We start from the raw sequence: 13,960 nt of genomic DNA, 5'->3' as shown, positions 1-13,960 counted from the left end.
ACAGAAGTAAATCTATTTCTCTTATTTTACTTAGAATAAAATTTGTCAACTGTTAAGTTGGGAACAACTTGGTAAAGGCATCAGGAGATGACCCAGAAGTCATTTACAAAACAAACCGAGGACAACATTAGATGAAACAAATGCTGCTGATACACCTTCAGGAGCATTCTGAAACTACAGCCTAAATTGAAAGAAGTGGTGAACTGAGTGTTTCCAAATTTCTTTTGGTGGCTTTTTTTTTGAGGGAATGAGGGTTAATAAATTAAAATGACCTTAAAACTGAAAGTATTTTCTGGCTCACTTACTAGCAATGTGTCAATATCATTTCATTGATGATGAGGGCTACAAAAAGAACCCCAACACTTTGGTTCATTAGCAAGCCAGCCAACAAAACCCAAAACTAATCTTGAATAAATTGCAGGGCAGTGTATTACTATGCATGTGTTTTTACACTTAAGTCTGAAGCTAACCGTTAAGAGAAAAGATGTTTAGAAAGCACAATGAAAAATGAACAATACTTACAACCATACCGTTTAGGGACACCCAGCAATCTGGTGGGAAATCTTGGAGCAATGGTACTAAAAACTGCAGACAACCATCCCAATGGCACAGCAGCAACATCATTCCAATTAGATTAAAGATTCTCACCACAGCACTGGCCAGATCGTATGTCATGTGGAAAATCTGTGGACAAAAATTATAGGTGATGTATGTGATGCAAATCAGAAATGCAAACCATTTAATTCTCAAAGGCAAAGAAGTATTATCCTGAACTTCTAAAAAAGCTGAGATTTCTCAGCAAGGACCATTAATTTGGGCACACTAATTTGGGCAGAGAGCTATGCTGACATACCCGACTCTTGGCTGCACCCCATATAAGACGTATTTTGGGTAAGAAGTCACCAACTAAAGTGTTTTTTTTTAAATCTACAACTTCTTTCAATTGAAGCAAGTCTTATAAATTAAAAAAGCTTGGTAAAAGTAGTGAGATCATTACTTGCTGTCTAAAGACAAAGCTGTGAGAGATACAAATTCAATGACCCATTTAAATGAGATTCACCTTCGCATTCCTTACCTTCTTAAAGGCACCAAAATCTGAGTGAAGAAACAATAAAAGTACTTTTACATATTTTTTGACTTTTATTTCTAGAGTATTAATTCAATTTGTACATACCAGTTCACCAAGCAAAATGACAAAAAGGTAGTTCATCACTGTTAATCATTATCAGTTTTCCCAAAATACTGAGAATCCTGTGGCCACTATACCTCTAGTAGCTAAGTTTACATCAAACTAATATAATCACTTGGATTTCACCATATTCCTCCATTAGACAAAAAATGTTGGCATCTGAAAAGTGTCTTACAGCAAATAGCACATATACTCTTAAAAACAACATAGACATTTTCAGGTTTGTCATGGGAAAATTTGTTGGACAGAATTAGCATGAACAGCAGCAGTCAGCTGTCAAATAGTATGAAGAAAAAACACTGTATTTAGCATTTTTCTGCTATATTGGTTTTAAATTACTTCTAAATTACAAATACAAGCATATTCTTTACTTACTATAGAATTCAGTCAACTTAAGATAGATGTTACATTTTAACATGCATAATTGTCACTATGCAGGAGTTCCATTTACAAGATGAAGAATGTCCAGTTGGTATTTCAGGATATTTTAAGTAGAAAATATTATGTAATTGTACAGATAGACATAGAAATCAGAGGGTTTAGTGATGAAAATGTCAGATTGCTAGAGGTTTACAGGATTATTGGCACATGACACTTTGCACTCATAAATGAAACAATTCACATTGAAAGAATTCACAGTGAAAGAGGGAGTGTTTGCATCCTAGCTTTTACATATCCAAACTAAAGGCAGAGATTAAGTATTCACACTGCAAATGAGTGCAAGTGTAAATTTGGAGAGCATGTTATGGTGTTTTACAACATCATTTTCTGTTAGTGGGAGTTTGTCCTTGTTTGAAAATGCTGGTGTTTGCTGTGAGTTCTAAAATGCAAAGCCTGCAAAGTACAAACATACCTCAGACACTAACTTTATGTGCAAAACATTTTTTTTTCAATCTAGGACATTTTAAGAGAATATATTCCAAATCCAAGTTTGATAGACATTGGAAACAGATGCTTGTAACATTATTCAAAATGTCATATCTTATCCAAATACCATCTAGTTCCTGCCAAAATTGAGGAGATGACACTGATATTTAGGAGATACTGTAAATGGAAATAAACAGAAAAGTGTCATCATTGCACATTTGTCTTCTTAAGGAATGTATTTACATTACAGTTACTTCAATAGCTACAGATTCAGTAGCATGATACGAACCAAGAGGGCAGATGTGTGAACTGAAATAATTTTATTTTTAAGAACTAGAAAAAATAGCAAGGATTACTACTGTTTTGGAATACTAACACTCATCCAGGTTATTATGGATGAGTGGTTATTATACATGGTTATTATACTACAGTCACAAAGTGCAGATGAATTCTTGATCACGTGAAAAGTTGCAGAAGCTCTGTCAGAGAGCAGGATTTCCCCTAGAATATTTGTCTGAAAAAATGAAGAACATCAGACAGAAAGAATAAATATTTTACAGAGATCACAACTTCCTTGGGAATTTTCTATTGCTCCAGAAAAAGCAAGTTATCACACTATGGCTGGACAAAAATCAAAGTTCCCACCAACATTACTTTCATGCTGCCTCAGGTTTCCCATTAGGCTCTACTGTAAGAGACCAGATTTTCAGAATTATCCACTGTATTGGATAATGAAAGTTTTTTTAAAAATGGGTCACACTATGGCTCTTTCACTTGGATGGAGCCCATTTTTTTAGTCTGCATAGCTCATATCTTGATACAGAATTTCCAAGATTTTGGAGCATTTTGTGATGCTACATTTTGATTTCAAATGTTAAAATTATATAATTGGGTAATGTGCACTGGATAGATTTGCCAAGGTATTTATTTTGGCATTTTAGAGATCTTGCCTAGCTCTTATGCATGCTTCGCTCCCTGCCTACCCCATGAGACTGTGTGACAGCTCAGTTAGTCTTCCCAAAAGAGCCAGTAAAACCAGGACATGGAAAGAGATATGGAAAGGGAGACTAAAATTCAAACCAAAGAGCTGGATCCGTGAGTTCAAACAAAAGGTTCCTGCTGAACCAGAGAGGTCCGCTGTCAGGTTTGGGGTCCGCAAGGACTATTGTATCTTGTCACAGCGGTATTATGGTACGACTGTGTAACTATTACTATCATATTTCTTAAAAGCTTCTTCATTGGTAGTAAGCTTCTGCAGAAATGGTCTTGTACTGGACATACAATGACATGCTGAAAATTTTATGTGAAACCAAATACAGCAAAGGAAATGGCTGCAACAATCTGTATACAGCCCTGCAACCTCTCGTCATTCCTGAAACCTTTCACTCCAGAAAAAGCACCTGTGCAGCTTAGCATTCAAGGTCAGTACTATTAAAAATGCACGAACATATTCTGCATATTATCTGGATTCCTTAACATGGAAACATTAAATCAGCATTTCAACCATACCATACTTTCATCGCTCATTTTTAGCTTATGTAGTCTACTATTTGTGTAGACTATTCTGATAACTGTGATAACTCCGTATTAAATAAAATATCTTTATAAGAAAAATCTTAAGAAAATGTTGTAAAAAACCTTTAGGCTTCTCTGCATGTTCTCCCTCCAGCAAATAAAAACTGAGGATTTTTTTCTCCTAAAAGGAACTTATCATGGAAATGTGTGCTTGCTCGGAAAAACACTTTTAAATACCAAAAGCATACATTGTAAGTGAATAATAATATTTGTTCATGACAAATGAACATATTTACATATGGAAAGGGGATTTTTTGTTTTTTTTAAATTAATGCCCAAACTAACATGTGGACGGAAGTCATATATTGCATGTTTAATATTTTATGTTCTTCCATTCAGAAACTGATTGTGATACACCGGAACAAGAACAGTCACATTTTTATAGCATTTCTTTTTGTAATCACAAAGTACAGAACCAAGCCATATTCAGACTCCTAGGAGATGTGTGAAATGTAGTTTGTTAAGAGAGGAACTGGAGGACAGAAAGCTAATGCCACTCATGTCAGCAGATGGTGGCTTGCCCACCAGCTGGTCCTCCGGTGGGATAGGAAGAAACAGAAAGATCACAAATCTATTTACCTTGATTTGGCAGTACAGATGTGTGGTCAAATCTCTCTGAATGGATGTCTTATCAAGATAATATTCCCAACAAAAGCAATTCAAACACTTGCACACAATGCAAGTTAGGCTCCAAACCCTATTACTCATGTAGTTAATAGCTTGGTTATCATTAGGTGCTTGCCATCCACAAATGCCATGCAAATAAGGAGAAATTGCAGCTGTAAAACACACTTGAAAATCTGTCCACTTTACTTCTACTCTTAATTTCAGACCTAAATACTCAACTTAACAAGCAAGAGGTGCAAATTTTGAACAACGCATTTCAAATAAATTTAGTACTAGAGTGACATGAGATTGCTGCAACTGAGAAAAAAATAAAATTTCCTTGGGAACTAACTCTCTCCACTTTTTTATTTCACAAAATAGGCAAGATTTAATTGATATCTCTCCTTTTTGCTTACTGCTCAGTTTCATTTCAATTACACATGATACTTTTTATTATTAACATGTTTGTTTGTGGGAGGGTTGGCTATACTACTATATACAATGTCATTTTTCATAGTTTCCACATACTACAATATCATGCTTAATAATAAGTCTAGTTTATGAACTCACTTCTAAGAACTCATACTTTCCTCCTATATTATTTTTATAACCCTTTTTCATTATCCTGGAAACTTAAAGTTTTGCCTGAAGAGTTGACAATGCCTCTGACAGTGGCTGAAATGGAACCACTGATTAACAGTTTCTAATGTTTTGGCAAAATACTTCTCACAGAGAATAAGAAATTGCTGAAGAAGTCAGAGTTCACCTTTCATCTTGGTTCTTACTCACTTTATTAATTACTCTTTTATTCCCACATGTGAAGCAGTAAACAGACTCTTTCTTCCTCGAATTTATAATGGAGTATATACTTTAGATTGGTCCTGCCTGCTCTGTTTTCTGAGCCTGAGACAGAAAAACTGCTCCAGTCTTACCAGCTCACTTGCTTAACAGTATTTGAGGGCTGTCATATTAAGTTAATAGTGCACATATAATTTAAACGAACAAACACAGAATCTGCTGAACTGCTGTCATGGAATGCATAGGCTACCTCTTTTACTTTCTGATAACTGGCATGTAATATTTTTTCAGTTGTGATTTTTAGTTCAGTTTGATTTTTAGGTTCAGATTATATAAAAATTGATACATATAAATTATGATAAATTGATTATGAAAAAAAAAAAAGAGTGAAAAAGTAAGTCTTGCGATTTCTTACATGACTGAGTTCATCTAGACACCTCTTCTCTTCCTCCTCACAGAAGTACTAAAGCTGCTCAGTACCACAAAGCTAGCTTATACTAAGTGAGCTGTGTGGAGTTTGGAATATTAAATAGCCACAGTGAAGAGACAGAAAGTGCTGCACGTGTGCATGGAGGCTCTGGAAGCATGCTGAAAGCTGTATCAAGGGCAACACCGGAAGATCAGGCTAAACTATAGGGCAAAATAACAGTTATAAAAACAACAAGGGGTTTTTGGTTCAATTTCGGGGTTAGACCAGAATCACTAAATTTATCCCTCAGAGCATCAACTAGATAGAGATTATAAACAGTAGGATCCAAATTTTCCTGCCTGAGGTAAATGTTCATTTTTAAGATAGTGATTGTAACAAAGCTCCCCACGAAACAGTATAAAAAGGGGGAGGAAAGCACAATGCCTCTTTTTGAACATCTGTCTCTCAATCTACTTTAAACAATGAAAGGCAATCATGGTTTTTTGTTAAGCCATTTCATATTTAACTAATCGATTTCAATAGATATTCTTTGTAAATATCACTTGGGATATTATGGGTCTGATCCAACTCCTACCAAAGCCAATTTCTTTGGGAGTTGAGGGTTACTGCACGCTACGCTGGAAATACATCTGCAGAAGTAGATGTAAACATGCATTGATTGAAATGCCTGGTTATGCTCTCAGGGTAACATTTTACACTCAACTGACTCCTGATGTGTGTGCTTAATTTTATGATAAATACTTCATCATTGATAATTCAGTAGTGGGGACAGGTATACAGCACTATTTAATCTATTTGTATTTGTGACCTTAAGCTGATGACAAACACAAAGATCTGCTTCTGCTTTAGTTAGCCCTGAAGGGAAAACACCAGTGATTTAATACACAGAACAAACTATTTTTAATCAAACATATCCAGAAAAAAGGGCTGAGAATGGCCTATTTTACATGACCTTTAAAAATTGTTATTTTCTGGATGGAGTCAATCTGACATTAGGTTTTATAATAGGAGTTCCATTTATTCCAATTCAAGGCATGTACTAATGGAAGTTAGCTTCTGTGGAGCAAAAATAACAGCACAACAACATATATATGTGACAGTGTGCTACGTCCAGGTTAAACCTGAAAGCAATAAAACTGCTTTGCTGAAAGGAGATTTAGGCAAGCCTTGGAAAGGTCACATATAACCAGGAAGCAAAATTTATTTAGTATATATAAATTCTGCAACATGTATTTTCTACTGTAAATTGGCCAATGCCATACTAATATATTACCTCCCATACAGAGGGCATGACTTCACTGCCAAAATGTGTGTTTTTATTATCCTGTGATTAATGTGTGTGACCTGTCTTGACATCTAAATAGAGAGAAGCAGTAACTTTAGCTCTATGATGAAGAAAACAAGCCAAGAATGACAAGCCTCAGGATCATGAAATAAAAAATACAGTACTACTTTTCACCATGTCTCTACAGAGGTGGAGGTCTCATTTATCGCTTATATTGATGACAAAAAGTACTGTATTAGGCTAAGCTTTTATCTTCATTAACTGAAGCAAAATAGAAACAAACAAACAAAATCAGTTCACAGCTGTCAGAAAGACAAAAACATGCAATACTAACAGCCTGCCTCTGTGAAAAAATTTAGCTGATGCTCTTCTTCTTAAGTCATAGTACCAAACTAAGAGTGACCATATGGCAAAAAATACTTTAACTATAGATGAGCACAGAGATCAAGAGTTTTGTCAGCTTGAAGTATGGCTCCGTTTCCATTTCAGCATTATTTCAAGCATCAGCATTGCATGACCTTCAGCTCAAGCTTCTTGATCGGCCAAGTATCTCAAGTGACAGCATCACTGAACTCAAGCTGGAGACCTCTGTGAGTGGTGCTGAGTGAGAAGGAACATTCATTTATTATCTTTTATAAGTATTTATATCTTACAAAGAAGGCAGCTTGAAGATACAGCCAGTCTCTAAATGGACCGAAATACTATTTATGATTTTTTCATTCTAGCTGAGTGAGAGGAACTGTTTCTTGTATTAATGTGCAGATGTACTCTGGCGGCAAGAAGAGGAAAAGAAATGTTATTCACCATCACTCATCTGCCCGCAGTAAGGCCAAGACAGGGACTCCCACAACACTGCAAAGAGCAGTAGAATGAGCAATGTGAATCCTAAAAGCTGTCACTGTCTACAATGTTTCAAATATAAGGGGATAAAATCAAACACCTGACAGCATTTTTAAGAATTGATACTAGCTTCTGACGTCTATGTTCCCCAGTTTTAATATACTTACACAAGCAGTTTTCATCCTTAATGAAAGTGAAATAAAACGATAAATATCAGACATATAATTATAAATAAACCTACCATAAAATGCATAAAAAATGCTGAGATAATTTAGGAAGAAGCTTCCTACTCTTAGGAAGTACAAGAGTCTTCACAAAAAGTGGCATGTTTGATAAAATCATTTCACAGCATTATTGATCACAAACTCCGAACCCCTTTGATTTCCATTTTTAAAGCATAACTTTACAGATAATCCCATTCTACCCCCAGCATGCTAAGTCTTTTCCTCTGAGCCATGTATTTAAAAGAGAGGAATAGGACAGTGCCCTGGCTGCCCCTGCCATCAAAACCAGCAGCACATGATCCGGCCATCCAGACTCCCGGATCCAATAGTGAAATTCAATAAAAATGAACAAACACAAAGTGGACACACTCCAGGAAGTATTAATAAATACATAGAAAGTAACATCATATCCCAAAACAATGTATTTTTGCAATTAACATTGTACAAAAGGGACACATGTAACCAACCTCTTTCAACCTCAGTAATTTCCTAAACTTCAGGGTTTTTTTGTTGTTCTACTTTTTTTTAAGGTAGTCATGTTTTAAATTCCAAACTCTGTGAATATGAAATGAAGTCAGACACTTTCTGAAAGTACAAGAAACACCAGAAGATCTGATGTACACAGAAACTTGAGAGCTCGCATGTTTACAAAAATTGTATCTGAAACTATTGCTTCTGTAAAACAATTCGCTATGAGATTTTTTCTTTTAGCTAGATCTGTATGTCATGAAAGGCTGCAAATACTTCACAGAGCTTCTCTTGTCTCAGCCAGAACCAGGCTTGGGAAGCAAATTAAAATGTGTGAATAAAAGGAGAAGAAAGTTTTCTCTTACATCATCCTAAACCCCCAGAGAATCAGTTTGAGATTTAATGGGATGGTTCATTAACATTATTAAATCACCAGTTCTTTTTACATGATGCCTACCCCCAAAGTGACACTGCGCCATATCTGAGCTTCAAAGTAATTGTCCTAATTATAATACAGCAACATAATGATCTAATAGCAAACAACTGAAATAATGAGGAATATTTCTCCTGGGGAATTTAAGTTGGTATCTTACTGAAGCTGTTGAGGTTAATCTTCCAAACATGGAAATAATGGGCAAAGAATTGAAAATGAAAGTCATTATGTTAAATTTCCTGTGGAATAAAAGTTCTGAGACCAAATTGATTCACAGTGTTTTCTTTTCATAGCATGTGATACCTTCATTTTTAAAAGCCAAAAATGTTTTTGGTTTTTTTATGATGCAGAATTGTTACATTTTGTTGTAACAAATATTGAGTTGTTAAGATTAAACATGAGCTGTGAATAAAATATTTAAAATTCCATACTGTATTGGAATCTAAATTTTGCTTTCTATAGTAATGTAAAAGAAGACATCACAGGGCAATCCTTATTTAAAAAAAAAAAAAAAAGACTTTTAGCACATGTCAAGGCAGATGATTAGTGTAAATTACTATGTGAAAGTCAGAACTATTCATCAGCTGGATGCTTAAAGGCCAAAACACAGAAAATCCATATACTCTTTTTAAAATGTTGGTAATAGCAAATATGATAAAATCACTCATATCTCATAACAACACACACATATAAAAATCAAAGAAATAACATCTAAAAGTATATATGTGAATAAATTATTGTACTATTGACATATCAATTATTTTAGGTCTTAGTCTCTGTTTCACAATACTGACACATGATTTTTAAAATTATATGGCTAACTGAACTGCACTATAGAAATGTTTTTTTGGGGAAGTGCAAATGAATTCTACAGGCAAAATCTATTGTCACTCAAAATCACATAGAGGACCTCTTTTGGGGTTTTAAAAGTTAAATACCAAAAAGAAATGATGCCTGGGCAGGTAGAAAGAACATACCAGTATCATACTCTTAATAATTTGCCACAAAAATTGCTTGTGAAATTAAGAATTCAGTTACCTGGTAAATCTTCATGTAGGCAGAAAAGTACTACCAGTTTAAAGAAATTACTTTGGAGATTTGCATACAATACCCTCTCTTGTAAAATATTATGTTTACTTGGTTTAGTACATAGTACCTTGAGCAGAAATTTCAGATGCTAAATTATTCGATTTTTGTAATTGTGTTCTGCATTTGGTAAATACATGACTATTGTTGTTATGAAAAGTGACTCTGTACTTGCATACACACAAACATAATTTACACACAGTTCTGAATACTCAAAAGCCTCTACAGTTCTCTAAGGATACTCTAAAAAAAAGTGAGAAACTGAAGACTGCTCTGTCCTAATGCAGAACCCTACACTTGGCCTTATTGTCATAAGGTTCACAGGGGTCCTCTATTCAACCTTGTCCAGATCCCCTTGAATGGCATCCTGTCACTCAAGTGTGTTAGTCATACCACTCAGCTTGGTGTCATCTGCAAACTTGCTGAAGGTGCACTTGATCCCACTGTCTATGTCACTGATGAAGATATTGAACAGTACTGGACCCAATACGGACCCCTGAGGGACCCCACTCATCACTGATCTCCATCTGGACATTGACCTGTTTACCACTGCCCTCTGGATGTGACCATGCAGCCAATTCCTCATCTACCGTACAGTCCACCCAACAAATTTGTATGTCTCCAATTTAGGGAGAAGGATGTTGTGAGTGACCGTGTCAAAGGCCTTACATAAGTCCAGATAGACAACATTCATAGCTCCTCCCTTATCCACAGACGCGGTCACTCCATCATAGGAGGCCACTAGGTTAGTCAGGAAGAAGTTGTCCTTGGTGAAGCCATGTTGGCTGACTCAAATCTCCTCCTTGTCCACCACGTGCCTAAGCATAGCTTCTAGGAGGATCTGTTCCATAATCTTCTCAGGAACAGAGGTGAAACTGGCAGGTTGGTACTTCCCAGGGTCCGTTTTCTTTCTAAAGTCTTTCTACCATTTCTAAAAATGGGTGTACTGCTTTTCTTTTCCAGTCACCGGGGACTTCACCTCACTGCAATGACTTTTCAATTATTGTGGAGAGTGGCTTGGAAATGACATCAGCCAATTCCCTCAGGACTCTGGGATGCATCTTGTCAGGTCCCATAGACGTCTATAGGTTCAGGTGCCTCGTGTGGTCTCGAACCTGATCTTCTCTTATAGTGGGAGGGACCTTGCTCCCCCAGTCCCTGCCTTGCAGCCCTTCCACTCGAGGAGTGTGGGAACAGAGATCACCAGTGAAGACAAAAAGGCTGTGAGAGTCAAAAAGGTTGTTGAGTACCTCAGCCTTCCTTGTCTGTTGTTACCAGTTTCCCACCAGTCTTGTTCATCAGGGAGAGTATATTTTCTCTGACCTTCCTTTTCTGTTTGACATACCTGTAGAACCCCTTCTTATTATTCTTTGCATCTCTTGCCAAGTTCAGCTCCAGCCGCAGCTTTCCTGGCCTTTGCCTTCCTGACCCCATCCCTACACAACCTTTGAAAAAAGGTGAACACCATCTGACACCAGCAAGCCTGGTGCTGTGTAGACCATCCTATTATCAAAAAAAGCCAAACTGTATGGGTGACACCAGCCACAGAGCCATATACTAATAGACGGGGCCCATCTGTTTCTTCCACTGTTGCTGCCTGCAACTGGAAGTAGAAAATTAAAAATAACCTATGCTCCAGTTTCCCTTACCAGCTGGCCCAAGGCCCTGAAGACTCTTTTGATCCCCCTTGGACTTCATGTTGCCACTTCATCATCACCCACTTGGAAGAGCAGTAATAGGTAGTAGACCAACGGCTATACCAAGCTAGGAAGTTTCCTGCTGATGTCCTTAACTCGGGCCCCAGGGAGCCAGCAGACTTCCCTAAAATGGGGTTTTGGCCAGCATATTGGACCCTCTGTTCCCCTCAGAAGTGAGTTGCCTACAACAATAATCATCTTTTCTTCCTTGTGGAGGTGGCGATGACATAGGGGGTAGGGTTTTCTGACCTTGGTAACACCTCTGGTGTAGATGGACCACCATCCACATGTACCATTCACTGGACTTCCATATCAAGAGCCTCGTATCTGTTGTACAGAGGCACCTGGGAAGGCGAGATGGACAAGGAGGGTGTTTGCCTACCACTTTGCGTGTGGACTTGCTTCCATTCACTCCTTTCCTTTTTGCTACTGCCTTGTACCTGGCGAGGAAAGGATACAGGATCCCCCTCATTTTGTTTTTGTTTTTGTTTTTTTTTTCTGGTGAAATAGCTCACATTTAAGACAAAAGAAGGACTGCTAAAGCAGTATCATCTAATTTATTTTTTTTAAAGAAAAGAGTATCCTTACTTTCTCTTTATGGATTTTAAGCAATTTTAAATTGGTGTTGAGATTTTGACTCACTTGTATTTTTAAAGGCACGCTCTTCTGTTACTGTACATCTAGAGGAAAAGGATTTACTTTCAATAAGTAGACCAGTATTTCCCTCTGGTTTCTGTGCTTTCTCTTATTCTTGTTCCCCAGAGCATCTATGCAGTACATTTTTCAGTCCATCCATTCCAAATGTTCTAATTTTTCTATACCCTGTCCCTGTGCCATATCCTTTTTTGTTTTTCTTTCTTTTTTTTCATACATTCCCACAGAGAACACGAACATTACATCCAAAAAACATCCAGAAAAGGTTCTCCAATTTAGAGCAAGTAACGCTGTTCATCCCTTTTCAGAATGATTGTATTCAAGGACTGCCATTAAACAGTTAGTATTTCAACTACCACAATACTGCCATCTCCAAGTGAATACAGTAGTAATTTGGGTGACCCCATAAAACTTTTTTATTTAAAAAAATGCTTCAAGTTGTTCATATTTGTGTGCCTACCAAACTTCCCCCAGAAATTGGTGGGAGGCTAAAAATAGCTATAAAAAAAAGAAACCAGCAGTAAATCTGAGATATTTACAAAATCATACAACTCCAGGAACCGGATGTAGAGAGAAAAGCAATACTGTAAGGCCTACAATACAGCTGGAAGAGTTTGCAAGTTTGCAATGGTATTTCAATCACCCTACTTTTACTAACTTAGTCTTAAATTACAGAAAATCTTTGTTTCCAGAAGGCTAAATATGTTTATCTAAATGTTTATCTTGTGTGCTCTCAGTGCTGCAGTTTGCATCTTGGGGACAGTGCTGTTACGGAGACTGAATAGCAAGAACAGTATTTACGCAATTGCAGAATGACAGTGAAATGGAGAGCTATTTTTATCATTGAGTTTGGCAGCACCAGCTAAGCACTAGGTGCTTTGAGTGTTTCAAAAGGCCTAGTTTGCACATGGTAGAGCTAATAGCCCAGGAAGGGAACAATAAGAAATGCAGATGTGATGGGAGGGAGGAGGGCAATTGTAGCCAGCGCACGCAAAAACCAACTCAGCATACGTGGAAATGGGCTCAGTAAGAGTGCACACTGTTCAGGTAGTGCCATCCATCAGGACCACTGGGTGATGGCATCTCACACATGGTCAAGGATGGAAGAAACAACAGCGCTGAAGCACATCCCAGAGCTACAAAGACGGTGAGTGCCAGGAGGAGCATCGGTTCACCTCTGCAGGCTGCCGCTTCCTCTTCTGACATTGTCTAATATGGTAATAATGCCAGAACATTCTGACTAGCTTTGCTCATGTGCCATGCATAAGCTGAACTCTTTACACAGAAAGGCAGGGTGTCTTAAAGGATGTGTGTGGGGACCAAATCTCCTATTTACCAGTCCCTCTTATTGCTAGTGAGGCAGTGAAAATAAAAAAAGAGGAGCTCCCAAGCAACCCTATCCCACAAGCCAGGTACTGTTTTATCTCCAAATGCTTTTCCAGCAGCATAACTGTTGTGTGTATGTAGCATCACTTGAGGAAGGGGAAAGGGCGGGAGAGAAGGAAGGAGAAGCAATGGTTTTACAGAGCTGTGAAAACTATCTGCCTACCCAGTCCTTGCCCTGGAGAGACAGGCTGTAAGCAATGAAAACAGGCTGCAGGGAGTTTTCTGAAACTGCTGAATGTGGAGTAGCACTTACTCAATTCTCTACCAGGCAGTATTCCCTGAAGTACAATTTTGAAATTACTCTGGACAATTTATCACCTGCCCAAATGACCCTGCCACTTCGCTAGTCCATCTGCCTGGAACTCGCTCTAATATTCCCATCCCCAGAAGCAGCAATAAACAACTGCCATTTTTTATAAATC

General features: G+C 37.4%; 1 protein-coding gene across 1 annotated transcript in view; it reads right to left on the bottom strand.

Moving 5' to 3' along the window:
• The window catches only part of HCN1 (hyperpolarization activated cyclic nucleotide gated potassium channel 1), a 200,465-nt gene that overhangs the window by 95,726 nt on the left and 90,779 nt on the right, over positions 1 to 13,960 (bottom strand). The window contains exon 5 of the mRNA XM_014964861.1: positions 523 to 684. Coding sequence (XP_014820347.1) covers positions 523 to 684 — 162 coding nt within the window. The remainder of the gene's footprint in view (positions 1 to 522; positions 685 to 13,960) is intronic.

This window comes from Calidris pugnax, unplaced genomic scaffold, assembly GCF_001431845.1.
Source record: "Calidris pugnax isolate Ruff unplaced genomic scaffold, ASM143184v1 scaffold273, whole genome shotgun sequence".
NCBI classification, from domain to species: Eukaryota; Metazoa; Chordata; class Aves; order Charadriiformes; family Scolopacidae; genus Calidris; species Calidris pugnax.
The sequence above is the reverse complement of the archived record's forward strand: the minus strand, read 5'-3'. Positions and strand labels throughout refer to the sequence as shown.